We start from the raw sequence: 15,360 nt of genomic DNA, 5'->3' as shown, positions 1-15,360 counted from the left end.
CATCGGGATCAAACTCAGGTTGTGCGCGGAGTTTCCACTGCAGTGCTGCAGATGACCACTCTGCCCCACAGTACTTCTTCAGAGAAGCCAGTGGTGGCGTAACTCTGCACAGTTAGATTCATACTTTATCAGCCCCTGCCAGCATGCTGGCAGGGGCTGATAGGAATTGTAGTCCATAACATCTGGAGTGCCAAAGGTTCGCCACCACGGGTATAGTTTTAGGGGTGTCAAAACCAGTCAGCCTTCGCCCTTCTGCTCGCCCAGTGATGCTGCCAGTAGGAAAGAACCCACAATCTCCCTAGCCCAGGAATCCCTGACCTAGTGCCCATGGGCAGTGCTGGATTTACCTATCAGCTTGGTAGGCTGAAGCCAAGGACCTCAAAATCTAAGGGGCCTCCGACAAAGGGGTATAATATTTTTGACACTGTCAGAAGCCTTTCTTAGACATGCTGCCATAATGCACTCCATTTCCGTGCACTCCATTTCAGTAAAATACTGTCTTTTGTTTTAATATACTCTTCCATCTTCCTCTAGTCATGGGGGTGAGGGATTGGGAGGGGCAGTGGTGGGATTTGGCAGGAGCAGCAGTGGCGTAGGAGGTTAAGAGCTCGTGTATCTAATCTGGAGGAACCGGGTTTGATTCCCAGCTCTGCCGCATGAGCGGTGGGGGCTTATCTGGGGAATTCAGATTAGCCTGTACACTCCCACACACGCCAGCTGGGTGACCTTCGGCTAGTCGCAGCTTCTCGGAGCTCTCTCAGCCCCACCTACCTCACAGGGTGTTTGTTGTGAGGGGGGAAGGGCAAGGAGATTGTCAGCCCCTTTGAGTCTCCTGCAGGAGAGAAAGAGGGGATATAAAGCCAAACTCTTCTTCTTCTTCTTCTTCAGGTTTGCGCCACTTCAGCAGAACTGGTTGTTAAAATGGTGCTTGTAAACAACCAGTTGTTAAATCCTTTGAATCCCGCCACTGGGGATTCAACAGCCGAGGGCCTCTCTTCAGCTAAATCTGGCACTGCCCGTGGGTAATATGGGGTTCACTGACACCTTCCCTGGTGCCCAGCAAGCGTTTTTAGAAAGTGAGGGGACCGGATGGGGCTGCTCCCAGCAATGATTCTGATTGACCATTGGAGATTTGATTTAGCAGATTTGGTCTTACAATGTTGCTTTGGCAGCAGCAGCCACCAGAGGTGGAGCTACCAGGGGACAGGGGGTGCGCATTGCACCAGGCAAGCGCCTTTGAGGGGGGGAATCGCTCCCCTCCCCCCTCCCACTTACCTCAGTTCAGCCTGAAAGTGGAGGCTGGAAATGCGGCCTGTTCACTTAAGGCTGAAAACGGCCTGGTGGGAACTACACTTCCCAAGAGACCTTGCGAGTCCCAGCTCAGTTGCCTAAGAGAAAAATGACTGCTTTGGAGGTTGGCCTCTATGGCATTATACCAGCCTGGGGTCCTTTCCATCCCCAAACTCTGCCCTCTACCCACAAATCTCCAGGAATTTCCCAGCCTGGAGCCATGGCAAACTTCTAACCTTGAAAACCCTTACTCTATCCCTTTGTGATGCTTCTCCCCCCCCCCCGTGTGCTTCACCTTTCCCTTCACCTGCTGCTTCCCCACCACTGTGCTCTCCTCCTGCTGTTCATCCTCAGCACAGTGGTAAGTCAAATCCGCCTTCCAGATAAAGTTATGGATTACATGTTCTCACTATCCTGCCGCCAGCATCAAATGCTGGCAGGGAATGATGGGAACTGTAGTCCATAACATCTGGATGGCTGCGAGTTTGACACCTATGCCCTACAGCCAAGGTTCCAGATGTCTGCCTGCCATGCCCCATGGGGAGAGGGAACCTTGGAGGGGGTGTTGCAAGAACAACGTGGCATGTGGGGGAAGAACGAATTCGACTCTAGCCAAACCTGCCACGTCTCTGCCACAAACCGCTTTGCACTGGAGGGGAAGGAGTTCCGAGGCAAGCGTGGGCCACTGAGCAAATATTTCCAGCCTAAATGTCAGCCTCGCCTTTTATGGATAAAGACAGTAAACAAAGACGGCACGTCTGCCATTTTCACCGGCTGCTGAGTCAGTTCTTGGAGGCTGCCTCTTCTAGGGAGCCTTGAACCCTGGCACATCCCGCAAAGGGAGCTATAACGATGATTCACGGCGGGTGGGAGAAGTTCTCCCCAGCCTCCCAGCCCCCCGACGCGCAGGAGGGGAGGGGGAGCAACGCAGGACGGGAACACCACACTTTGCAGGTAAACAGCCTCCTTTCCGGCCTGCTGCTCTCCAGAACCATTACGAGGGCATTAAAAAAAATCCATCCAGTCCAGTTCAATTCCCATTGATAATGTCCATGGACAATTAGAGCCAATTAAGGAGAGGCAGAGCGCGTCAAGTGTTTGCATTAGGAACGGGGAGGGGGGGGCAAGAGGGAGGGTCAATGCTGCAATCCAATTTCCCAACCACCAAATGTAATTAAAGGGTATTAGTTCCCTAGTTTGCCCAGAAGGGCCAGCATATAAATGGGGGAAGCCAAGAGCTTTCTATTGCAAGGATGCAAACCATAGGGAGGCGGGCGGCGTGGCTCAGGCCTTCCTGCCCACATTTTCAGGTCTTGCAGAGGCGGCACTCACCGCTGTATTCTCACCATGCTTGGGGTCTTTCCTGGTCATCTTGGTAGTCCTTCTGCAAGGGCACAGTCCCCTCTAAGAGAAAATACTCTTCCGCAATAGAGTGCCCCTGGATCCACAAGGCATCGTCGAGCTCTCCTGGAACGTCAGCTACCGCAGGGAAGAGGTGAATTTCCAGATCTTTCTCAAAGAGGTGAAGTTTGGACTCTTCTTTGGCATGTCAGATCGAGGTGATTTTGAGAACGCGGACCTGGCTGTCCTCTGGAGTGATGGATTCCGATCCTATTTTGCAGTAAGTAACTTGTCACATCTTTAACCGGTGTGTGTGTTTGTGTGCAAAAGCAGGATGAGAGGGCCTTCTGATTTGAAGCCATGCCTCGGAGGTTGGTGTTCCGCCAGGACCAATAATAATAACAAAAGATGATATCAATAATTATTTAAGACCTTTAACCCGCAAAGGAAGATTCCTTTTCAAAAGGATCTTGGATACTGCAGTTTTGGCCAAATCAGCATCCCACTTCGAAAAACCGAAAGTGGGTGTAAAACTCTTCTCTAGGGTCCCCTGCAATGAGCTCCTCAAGAAGTTACGCATACAATCTATGCGTCACAATGAGACTAAATGACTTTTGATCAGAATTGGGGCCCAGAATCTTTTATTTTTTGTTTTGTTTTATGGGGTAACATTTTAGTAGGATTCATGGCATTGTCCAATTTACTGAAGCTGCACTGAAAATTGCTTCTGTTAGTGTGAGGTAGTGGCACTCCTGTTTTGAGAATGGAATTTATTTGAAAGATGTATATATAGAGAGAGGCTGCAACCATCCCCATCTTAAGTTGACATTAGTGAGAAAATGCTAACAAAGATGCAGAAGGACATAGCATAGGGGTGGGTGGGTGGGTGGGTGGGTGGAGGCCCCGGGGCCAAATCTGGCTCCCTTTGGGCTGCCCCTCCTGGTGGTGGGCCCCATAAAAGTAGTGGAGAGATTGGATATGAAGCAGCCCCTTACAGAGAATCCCACGTGTTTCCTCTGTCTCCTTCTCCTGCTGAGAGCACTTTCTGGAGGGGCCGCCATGTTGTTCTGTGGCAGATGCCGAGGCGCAGCTTTGAGCTTGATTTTGGTCAGTGGCAAAGAGATAGAAAGGAGATAGAAAAAGTGCAGAGAAGGGCAACAAGGATGATTGAGGGACTGGAGCACCTTCCCTATGAGGAGAGGGGTTACAGAGCTTTTGGGACTCTTAGTTTGGAGAGGAGGCGCTGAGGGGGATATGATTGAAGTCTATAAAATTATGCATGGGTAGAAAATGCTGACAGAGAGAAAATTTTTCTCTCTTTCTCACAATACTAGAAAACCAGCGGGCATACATTGAAAAATGCTAAAAGAATTATGGGACTCAATCAAAAGCAAAACACTTCTTCACGCAGCGCGCAGATTGGTGTTTGGAATATGCTGCCAGCCAGGAGGTGGTGGATGGCCACTCAACCTGGATAGTTTTAAAAGGGGCTTGGACAGATTTATGGAGGAGAAGTCGATTTATGGCTACCAATCTTGATCCTCCTTGATCTCAGATTGCAAATGCCTTAACAGATCAGGTGATCGGGAGCAACAGCCGCAGAAGGCCATTGCTTTCACATCCTGCACGTGGAGCTCCTGTGGCCACTGGTATTACAAGCGATAGCAGAGAGCTGGACTAGATGGACTTTGGTCTGATCCAGCTGGCTTGTTCTTATGTTCTTATGTTCTTCAAGAGCAAGGACAAAAAAGAAGGGGGATTTTGAGGGGTTTGGTCAAGCAAAACAAAATTGACTCTGAGGGATAATTAAAAAAAAAACAACCCCCCTCAAACTTGTTGATGAATGTCAGGACCAAAATAGTGACTTCTACGCCACTGATGTATTTGCTCGGTTCTATATTTTACTCCATTTTCCTGGCAATCCTTAACACAGGAAAAATGCACGAGAACGTTTGTAAGCAAAATTGCGACAGGCTGAGGAAAAGGCACTCCCCCCCCCACCCCAGTCATCTACTGAGGAGAATGCTCAAGGGAAGGAGCAACTAATGTTCTGCCCAACTTCAGTGTGAGCCCAGTTACTGTAGGAGATGCTATTGTGGGCCAGTGGGCCCTTTGCTAGAGGGCAAATTGGAGGCTGTGAGGCCAGAACTCATGTCCAGCCTGCGCAGCTGTTTTGAGAAAAGATAGGTTAGAAACAAACTCCCCAAAAAAGCATCAGACATCTGACATCAGAAACAAACAGGACGTTTTTACTGAACAGAATATAGAAAGTTACAGAAGGGAAACCCCTCTGGGTGCTCTCAAAAGAGAGAGACACCTACCATACAAAATACCTTAGTCTTTATAGATACAAAGAACATACATAATGCCACAGTTCATCCCCATACCCTACTTAACATACAATCCATACCTCCCTTTCACGCATATAAGCTATTGACCTTTTAAAATCCCATTGTTGGATAGTTTCTGTCTCCTCCCTTGTCAGCCTACATTAAGACAAATCCCTATCCCATACATGTCACATTCCTTTTGTTAATTAATAACACTGCATGCTGTTTCTGCTCATTTGCACAAGCTCTGCCTCCATATGCAAAACGGCTGCAATAAACTTTAACTTCTGCCTTTTCTTTGTTTCCCAAGAATAACCTTGTTTCCCTGCTTTTCTAAGTTTGGTTCCTGAAGAGAGGTAGGATGGTGCTCTTTAAGATCATAAAACTTTCCTTTTCCCAGTTTGAAATGATTTTAACTTTTAACAGATGGCGCTTTTACAAAACATTGATTCTAATAATTATAACTTCCTTCTGATTCTAATGCAATAGAATTATTGTAAAATATGGCTACATATGACCCTCTCCATTATCATTTCTGTGTTCATTCAAAATATATATAGAAAAACACTTTTTCTATTTAACCTATCACATTCATTTCTATTATAACCTCTGGATCTCTTTTATGATTCCTGTTTATTCATGTAGCTATCCCCTATAGCTTGTCTCCTTCTTATCAAAAAACAAAAGTTATAAAATGTACATAGTTCCTTAAACAATGTCACGATTAATCTTTAGTGACAAGATCTTAAAGGATTTGATTATTCCTAATACTACCGGCATAATCACTGACAAGCTTCTAACATGCTCTTTTGACCATCTTGCTAGCCATGTAGTCCTACTAGTCTCTATACAGGAAACCCATTTTGATTCTTAGAAATCTTTGGTTCATACAAAATTAATATTCCTTGATCAAATACAATTTGTAGACATTCAACCCAGTTCCCACAAGGCTGGCGCTCAAAAATCGTTCTCTAGTTAACACGAAACATTGTTCCAGAGACACTCTAGATGAACCGGGCAGTCTCCATGCAACACAGACAACGTTATCACTGTGTGACAACAGTTTTATGCAGAGCCATCACAAAACCCAGAAAGTTGGTTCATGCGTGCAGGAACAGCCATGTGATTTGATGTTGAATGGATAAATGGCCTCCATTCCAAAATGCTCAGTCCAAAGCACTGCATTTGAGTCCAAATGTATTGTTTTGAGTCTTGGAAGTTCCAATTTGAATCTCGCTTCTCTCTTGGGAGAAACGATCCCGAAATGTCACCTGTGCGTCACGTGCATATAAACTGAATGTCATGAAAACGAGAGACCAAAATATTTGGAACCAAATATGATGGTGTCAATATTTGGAACCAAAAGGAAACAAAAAAAGGCAATGCATCCTTAGATTGACATTTGTGTGTTCGCTCATGCAAGTAACTGCGTAACGCTTCATCACTTGCAAGTATGTATAGAGAGAGGAGAAATTTTAGAATGCTTCTTCCTGGCATAGCTAACAGCAGTGGTGGGATTCAAAAATTTTAGTAACAGGTTCCCATGGGGGTGGGATTCAAACAGTGCATGCGACTCACAAATGGGGCTCATAAGCACGACGGGGCGTACGGGCATTCCGGGGCGGGGCATTAATAATTTCTCTGTTACTGTAAAAAACTCTTACTGTAAAAAAAAAAAGTTCCTAATTTCCAGCTGGTATCTTTCTGTCCGTAATTTAAACTCATTATGGCAAGTCCTATTGTCTACTGCCAACAGAAACGACGTCTCCTCTAATTGACTGCCTGTCAAATACTTCATACTTTCAAATACTTAATTTTGTTTCTAGAAATCAAAAGAAGGAGACTTTCCTTAAACAAGGAACTTTACCATATTTCTAAAACATGTTTTTAAAACAGCCCAACAGGGAGAATTATCCCGTTTTCCACCTTCGCTAACCAGCCACATAGGAAACAACAGGACTTTATGATTTTTGGACCCTGCTAAATGTGTTACCGACTGCCCAAACAAGAGGCAGATATCATGGCATCCCCACAGGGAGAATATAGGACTTGTTCCTGTGCAGCGGTTGGCCTTACCCGGTAAACGAATACTGAACACGCAGGCTCCTTTCATTGTAAAGATTTTGGCAGTCTATCGGTTGCTTTTTTCTCGAGGCCATTTTGAAGAAATTTTCTGTGAGATCAGACAAGGAAAATAGTTTCAATAACCTGCTTGAGTAATTCATCATCCCTACACTACTGAATCAGCTTTGGCCAGGGTTCTTAATGCAAAGCCGCACCCTTGGATCAAGAGTGAAACCTTATAAAATTCTTCTTAGTCAAATTGGTTTTAACATAATTTGTATTTTACCACTCTTTATATGCCATTAAAGGTTTTGTATTTGTATTTGTTGTTGATTTTTGGACCCAATGGAATTTCTAACGGAAAAGCGGACCCAATTAGTAACCCCCTCTCGGCACACACAAATAATTAGTAACTCCACTTTGGAACTGGTGGTAAACCCCGCTGATCCCCACCTCTGAAAGCTAACAGTATAACTCCTCTGGAAGAATCTACCACATAATGTCAGAGAGCATGGAAGGGTGAAACTCTGTTTAGGATTGCACCGTAAGACAGGGACTACAGTGACCAGGGTTGGGGATCAGGGAGTTTAGTGTCTCCTGGGGGGCTCGCCCTTCTTTGATAGCTGATCATACCTTTCCTCACGGGTTGTAAAGCGCCCGGGCTCTGATGTTGAGCAATTCGTGAAGCTCAGCAAGGTGACCTTCTGTTGAGCTCTCACAAAGAAGAAAAAAGAAGAGAGATAAATTTGAAACAGTTAATAATTGCGATTTAAGCAAGAAGAAAAAAGAAGAGAGATAAATTTGAAACAGTTAATAATTGCGATTTAAGCAAGAAGAAAAAAGAAGAGAGATAAATTTGAAACAGTTAATAATTAAACATCATCCCTCTTGGGACGAAATGTCTTCAGAACTGCAGGCCAGAAAGCTGAGCTTGGCTTCGAGTTGTTAAAATGCAAGAGTGAGAGAACGACACCCAGTTATAGCCTCTCCCTCTGTCACCTTGTCCAGACACCCTGTCATAACTCCCACTTTGGCATAATTAAAAGATGGCTAAAGAGGCTTTGTTAAAAAAAAACTGCGCTCTGGGGTGACTTTTCCAATTAATTACCTGCTAATTGATAGCAGAGGTGACTTTTCTGAAAGGTTTTTTTCTGAAATAGCAAGGGCTTGAAAAGAAGCAGGTCTGCAGGAATGTTTCTGACCCAGACACCGGTGTCTCTCTCAGGGCCATATAGCTAAGCTGACTAAAATGGTGCCCGGGGCAAGCCCAATGGCTCACATGTTGCTGAACCATCTCCCCAACTATGCCTCTCCCCAGCTCATGGAGTTCAAGAGCAGGGACACAGCAGAATGCTGAGCTAGCTAGCACTGCCCCCCACCCTTGAACTCCACATGGTCTTTGGAGATAGGCTGGCGGGCCTGTTGAAGCTGCTAGTCTAGCTTTTCAGCCAGTTTAGCGGAAGTGCATGAGGAGGTTAAGAGCTCGGTATCTAATCTGGAGGAACCGGTTTGATTCCCTTAGGCCCGCCTGAGCTTCGTGGGAGGCAAGGCTCTCTTCTGGGAATCTCAGATCAGCCTGTGCACTCCCACACACACATGCCAGCGCTGGGGTGACCTTTGGCTAGCGCTCACAGCTTCTCGGAGCTCTCTCAAGCCCCACCCACCACAGGGTGTTTGTTGTGAGCGGGAAGGGCAAGGAGGAGATTGTCAGGCCCTTTGAGTCTCCCCTGCAGGAGAGAAAGGGGGATATAAATCTGAACTCTTCTTCCTTTTCCTTTTTTCCCCTCTTCCTCCCTCCCTCCTCCTCCTCCTCTTCCTCTTCTCCTCCCTCCTCCCTCTTCTTCTTCCTCTTCTTCTTCATCTTCTTCTTCTTCGACCCAAGTCACACTGAGGATTGAACTGAGCAGCCGGGCTGACTGGCTCCAGCAGATGCTCAGTTCGATCCTGGGCTCAGCGTGGCTTGTGTTGGGCTGGCAACTGCAGGCTCGAAGCCTCCAGTTTAAAGTTGGACCCAGGCAAGCCAAGCCCAGCATCGATCAGGTTAACAGGCCTCTGCCCCAAACTCCATGTGAGTTCAGCGTGTGTTGCGGGGAGAGGCGCTGGCTGGCTCAGTGTTTGACAGTGACCCAGTTCCCAAATTCCATGGGGAGTGCGGCGCAGTTGGAGGGCCCACGTGGGCACAGTTGGGGGACAGCTCAGCAACGCACTCCCTGCTACAATGACCCTGGCCAAGTGCGGGTGCCTCACCTTTCAGTCCCCCCCTGCACCCTGTGCAGAGAGCAGGTGGATCCAGCAGGTTCTCAGCTATGGGCCCCTGAGAGTAGGTTAGCCACTATTTGTGTGTGCTGAGAGTAGGGTTGCTAATGGCGGATTTCGCCAGCCATGATTTTGGCCTTAGTTACTCTCCTCCTTCAGCAGTAGCTGCAGCAGAACTTGAAGAAGTTCTAGCAGGAGGTGCACCTCGCGCATGGCAACCTCCGCCCCTGCGGCATTCGCTTTCTCCCGCCTTCAAGGATCAAGGCGCTAACCCTGCAACCAGGTGCCTTTGAAGGCAGCAGGTGGGTACATGCACTAGGCTGGTCTCGCCAACTGTAGCTTTAAGTCATGTGATTCACTGACCTGCTTCATTCGTCATCATAGTGCCACTCTCCCAGCTCAGCCGAGTCTTGATTCGTCTCGTTATGCCTGCCGCCTGTTATACTCAAAAGCTAGGGAGGAAAGGCCGCTGCCACTGGCCTCTCCCCCGCCTTGCTTGTTTGCTCGGCTTGACTGCTCATCACTTGCAACCCTGTAACGAGCGGTCCAAGTCATGCTGAGCAGTCCTACGAGCAAAGCAAGCCAGACAGGGAGAGAAGGCTGGTGGCAGGGTCTTTTCCTCCTGGCCCTGCTTTGGGTACTGGCAGGCGGCAGACGAGGAGACTGAAGCCAGATGGGATATCCGAGGCTGGGGAGTGGCGCACGACGATGGTGAGCAGAGAGAGAATTATCTGACAAAGATACGCCGCCTGCTGTTTCTTTTAGAAATCCTGGCCTCATCAAGATCACCTTCTGTATCATTTCCCCTCTCCTGTTATTGTCAGACATCCTGAAGGCCAAGTGGCAGAACCAGGCAGGGCCTGAGAAGCAATTCTGACTTTTTGCAGGGCCTCCATAGCAAATATCTCTGCTCCCTCAGAGGTAACACAGAGCTTTTCCCTTGCCTGCAGGATGCGTGGAGTGACCAAAAAGGGCAGCTGCACATGGACCCCGAACAGAACTACAAGCTCCTGAGAGCCCACAAAACCTCCGAGGGACTCTACTTGCTGTTTAAAAGGCCCTTTCGAACCTGCGACCCCAATGACTATCTCATAGAGGTATCCCCTCTCTGGACGTTGATGCCCAATGTGAATGTGCTCAACAGATGAGCTCATCTGTGCAACCCATTTAAGGGTCTCTGACTCCGGCTTGGAAAACTTCTAAACGTTTGGGGCTGGAGCTGGGGAGGAGGGCAGAGTTTGGCAAAGAGGGAGGGAGCTCAGCAGGGGTGTGTTTTCATAGATTCAACCCTCCAAAGCTGCCATTTCCTCCAAAGGAGCTGATCTCTGTCCTCAGGAGATCAGCTGTAATTCCAGGAGTCAGTGGCGGAGCTACAAGGGGACAGGGGTGTGTGTGTTGCACCAGGCATGCGCCTGGAGGTGCAAGTGAAATTGCACCCAGCCCCCTTTCCCCCCCCCTTTTGCCCTTACTCCCACCCCCCCATCTCATTGCTCCTTGGGCCCCACCCCACCAGCCTGGCCCGTTTTCAGCCGGCAGAAAGCTGTTTTTTTCTGCTGGCTGGAAAAGGTAAGTGTGGGAGGGGGTGGGGCCACGTGGTGTGGAAAACACAAAGTGTGCCCTGGGCGCACACCTGGCCAGTTATGCCTCTGCCAGGAGTACTCCAGACCCCACCTGTGGGATAGGAGCAGCCCAATGCATTATATAGTTAGCATCTGATTCAAAATGGGCCCTCAACCACCATGGATATCCCACAAAAGATCCCTAGTGTGGGCATGCATTACGGAGCTCTTGCACCCAAACAATGGTCGATTCCGCATGGTCCAAATATCCTGGGTTGAGCAAGGGAAATATCCCAGTTTGGCTAAGAGACCTCGAAAGCATCCAGTGGAGTAGATGGGCAGTAGTTTCAAGATGACCCAAAGGAGATACTTTTTTACGGAACGAGTGTGATTAAAATGTGGAATTCACGGCAGAGGAGGATGAGATGGTCACAGGCGCAAAGAGAGCTTTAGACAGATTCATGGGGGCAAGTCTGTGTGTGGCTCCTAAAGGGAACCTCCACATTCAGAGGCAGTAAACCTATAAACGCCAACGCCAAGAAGCAGCATCAGGGGAAGGCCTCAGAGTAACTGGCTGGTCTCTGTAAAAGAGAGGATGTTGGCTAGGTGGACCACTGGTCTGATCCAGTAGGGCTCTTCTTATGTGCTTAGGTATATTGGGCGTAGAAGGCGTAGGAGGTTAAGAGCTTGTGTATCTAATCTGGAGGAACCGTTTGATTCCCAGCTCTGCCGCTTTGAGGAGTTGTGGGAGGCTTATCTGGGGAATTCAGATTAGCCTGTGTGACTCCCACACACGCCGCCAGCTGGGTGACCTTGGGCTAGTCACAGCTTTCTCTGAGCTTCCTCTCAGCCCCACCCACTACTAAGCACAGGGTGTTTGTTGCGAGGGGGGAAGGGCAAGGAGATTGTAAGCCCCTTTGAGTCTCCTACAGGAGAGAAAGGGGGGATATAAATCCAAACTCTTCTTCTTCTTATGGGTTGTGCGTGTGATATGCCAGTAACTCCACCTCCAGCCAACAGTTTCAGAGATTTGGGGATACCATCCGTGACTCACGTGATTCCTAATTATGCGCCACAGGTTTGCCATCCTCTTGGTGTGATTTTCCAGTGTGGCAGACTGGCCAATGCTCATTCGCCCTCTCTTCCAGGACGGCACGGTGCACCTGATCTATGGGATTCTGGAGAAACCAGTCCCCTCCCTCCAGGCAATCAACGTTTCGGCGGTACTCCGGAAAGGGCTGCAAAGGGTCCAGCTACTGAAACCCAAGATCAGCATTCCTAACCTGCCTGCAGATCTGAAGACCATGGAGATAAGAGCCCATGATGTGGTCATACCCAACCAGGAGACCACCTACTGGTGCTACATGACTGAGCTTCCTGATGGCTTTGCAAAGCATCACATTGTCATGGTAGGTGGTAGAGCAGACCTGGGCATTATACAGCCCACGGGCCACATCCGCCCGGCTTCCGGATGACCTGGACTGGCCCTGCCGCATTTCTGGGGGAGCTTGATGGTGTAACGCTGGCTCCCACTTGGCGGTTGCACCCAGGCTGCAGCTTCTCTTGGAGGCTCCGCCGTCTGGGGGGCCAGTCTTTGAAAGTTCTGCAGAAGTCCGCTATCTGGTCTTTGGCTGCCCGAAAGTTTCGGCGGGTTAAAATAATTCGCTCCCTTCGCCCTTGCTGTGAGCCTTGGTGGCGCCTTTGAAAGCCTGCCTTTTGGCCCGGCCCTCCACAATATTTTCTGTTTCTTATGCGGCCCCATGGAAAAAATAATTGCCCTCCCCTGTGGTAGAGTGAGCCTAGGATGGCTGCTCACAGGTCCCCCTGCATCATCTTCACAGTCACTTGGAGCCTTTTTGCTTTATCCTTACCCGTGTACTTCTTGCTCCTGATGGAAGTCCAGCTCTCATTATTTCCCATGGGAAGGCTCTCCAGTTTGATCACCCAGCCTCTTTTCTAGCCTGGGCGTCTGACCCTAACCCTAATTGCCCACCCCTGTGGTAGAGTGAGCCTAGGATGGCTGCTCACAGGTCCCCCTGCATCATCTTCACAGTCACTTGGAGCCTTTTTGCTTTATCCTTACCCGTGTACTTCTTGCTCCTGATGGAAGTCCAGCTCTCATTATTTCCCATGGGAAGGCTCTCCAGTTTGATCACCCAGCCTCTTTTCTAGCCTGGGCGTCTGACCCTAACCCTAATCTACTCTGCATCTTATAATGACCCGTTTTTCCTCTCTCTCCAGTCGATTCCCCACCAGAAAAATAAATGTGGATACTAACCGGAACCTTTTGAGCACAGTTTCCGTGTCCCCACTGCAGCTTCTGCCCCACAAACGATCCTTGTTCCCAGAAACGCAGCAGCAGCGGGCGCGATTTCCCCACTGAGGTACGGATTGAACACGCCGACCGGGCCATAGGGGCTATGCTGGATTGGCTGCTGCATAAGCATCGCGCCAGAACTTAATTCTACAGCGGAGATGAAGAAGTGGGCGACAAAGCGCCGGGCCCTGTTTCCGCACACCTCCATGTACTCGGATCCACGTGGATACGACGTGTAGCACTGCTTTGTATTGCCTTCTACTCAGCCAATCAGTCAAAACCGCCCCCATGTTGCTTCGCATCCACGTGGATCTCTGGTCCGTGAAATAAAAAAAAAGGCTGCACACTCATTGCGCACACATCGCGTTCTCATTGGATGGGAGGCTCCATGTCACTACCAGTGGCGGGGGAAACGAATCCGGATTCAACTTCCCCACCACTCCAGATTGCCCATGCTTTTTTTAAAAGGTCTACTTTCTTCCCTAAAATAACACGTGCTGGGGGGGTGGGGAGCGCCAGAAACAGGATGAAAGCCTGTTCGGCACTGGTGCAGCGGGGAGTTCTGCTGGAAACCTGGTATATTTGGAGTGACGAGCACGCATCTAATCCTCAGTGGGGAATCGACCCCTATTTGGCTCCCATGAGTCTTCACTCAGTCTCCTGCTGCGTGTCACCTGTTTGTGTGCCCTCTCTCTGCCTCTCCCTGCTCTTCTCACTGGTGCTTCTGAAATGCAGAATTATCCATTCCATCTCCAGCTCTGCCCTCTTCAGCTCTGCCCTCTTTTCCTTTGCTCATCCTTTAGATCCCACCCTGCTCCTTCTGTTGGCGTTCAGTGACTCACCTGTCTATGCTGGCATCTTCTAAGTCGTCTCACATGCCTTCCCCTGGTCCGCTTCTTATCCCTTTGGTACCTTATTGAGATGCTAAACATAGGATATTTAGTCTGCTTTTTCAGTACATTTCTAATTGCATCCATCAATCCATTTCATGAGGTTATTAATTCAGCAGATAGGTCTGGAAGGGGTTGGGAGAAAATTTCCCCATCTAGTGATGGGAGGATTTATTTGCTGGCTTTACACTGCTTTGTGAAATTATCCTCTCTACCTAATAACAAGCAAGTCTGGGTAGAATTAGCCTCCAAGCCCAGGGAGTCATAGTGGGTCAAACGTCCCTGGGCTGCAGCCATTTAGTCACGTGGGGGGGGCATTTAGTCACGTGCAGTCATTTAGTCACCCCTCCTCCTTTCCCCCAGGTCCATACAGAAAATGTTGTTTGGTCGCTTGATGGGGTAGGAAGGCGTCTACTCATGGGGGGCCGGGGCTGGCCAGAAAACTCAGGCCATTTTGCACTCAGCTGGCCCCATTTTTCCCTAGATATGCTTCTGCTCCAAGAAGAAGAAGAAGAGTTTGGATTTATATCCCCCCTTTCTCTCCTGCAGGAGACTCAAAGGGGCTTACAATCTCCTTGCCCTTCCCCCCTCACAACAAACACCTCTGTGGCCAAAGCTGAGCCGAGAGAGTCTCAGAAGAATCTGTCAGTAGCCCATGCTTCCTCAGCTGGCGGAGTGTGTGTGGGCAGTGCACAGGGCTGAGCCTGAATTCCCCAGTTAAGCTCTCCACAAAGCTCAGGGCGGCAGAGCTTGGGAATCCAAGCCCGTTCCTCCAGAGATTAGATACACGCGACTCCTTTACACTGCTTTGTAGAAATTATCTCCTCTCTACCTAATAACAAGGCAAGTCTGGGTAGAGAAGTAGCCTCCAAGCCCAGGGTAGCAGAAAAGGTGCATGGGGAGGTTAAGAGCTTCGTGTATCTAATCCTTGGAGTGAACCGGGTTTGGATTCCCAGCTCTGGCTGCCTCGAGCTGTGGAGGCTGATCTTGGGGAATCTCAGGATTAGGCCTGCAGTACACTCCCACACACACGCCACAAGTGGACTCTGGGCTGGGGTCACAGCTTCGCCGAGGAACACTCTCCGCCCACCTGTTCCACTTTCACAGGGGTGTTTGTTGTGAGGGGGGAAGGGCAAGGAGATTGTAAGCCCCTTTGAGTCTCCTGCAGGAGAGAAAGGGGGGATATAAATCCAAACTCTTCTTCTTCTTCTTCTTCTTCTTCTACTTCTTCTTCTTCTTCTTCTTCTTCTTCTTCTTCTTCTTCTTCTTCTTCTTCTTCTTCTTCTTCTTCTTCTTCTTCTTCTTCTTCTTCT

At 48.9% G+C, this 15,360-nt stretch overlaps 1 protein-coding gene across 1 annotated transcript in view; it reads left to right on the top strand.

The window, feature by feature from the left end:
• Window positions 1-2,636: 2,636 nt before the first annotated feature.
• DBH (dopamine beta-hydroxylase) overlaps window positions 2,637-15,360 on the top strand; it is a 53,546-nt gene continuing 40,822 nt past the window's right edge. The window contains exons 1-3 of the mRNA XM_048512971.1: window positions 2,637-2,911; window positions 10,232-10,378; window positions 11,989-12,249. Coding sequence (XP_048368928.1) covers window positions 2,837-2,911; window positions 10,232-10,378; window positions 11,989-12,249 — 483 coding nt within the window. The 5' untranslated portion in view covers window positions 2,637-2,836. The remainder of the gene's footprint in view (window positions 2,912-10,231; window positions 10,379-11,988; window positions 12,250-15,360) is intronic.

Source organism: Sphaerodactylus townsendi, linkage group LG12 (assembly GCF_021028975.2).
Source record: "Sphaerodactylus townsendi isolate TG3544 linkage group LG12, MPM_Stown_v2.3, whole genome shotgun sequence".
In the NCBI taxonomy this organism is placed as follows: Eukaryota; Metazoa; Chordata; class Lepidosauria; order Squamata; family Sphaerodactylidae; genus Sphaerodactylus; species Sphaerodactylus townsendi.
Note: the sequence above shows the minus strand (reverse complement) of the source record. Positions and strands in the feature narration are given on the sequence as shown.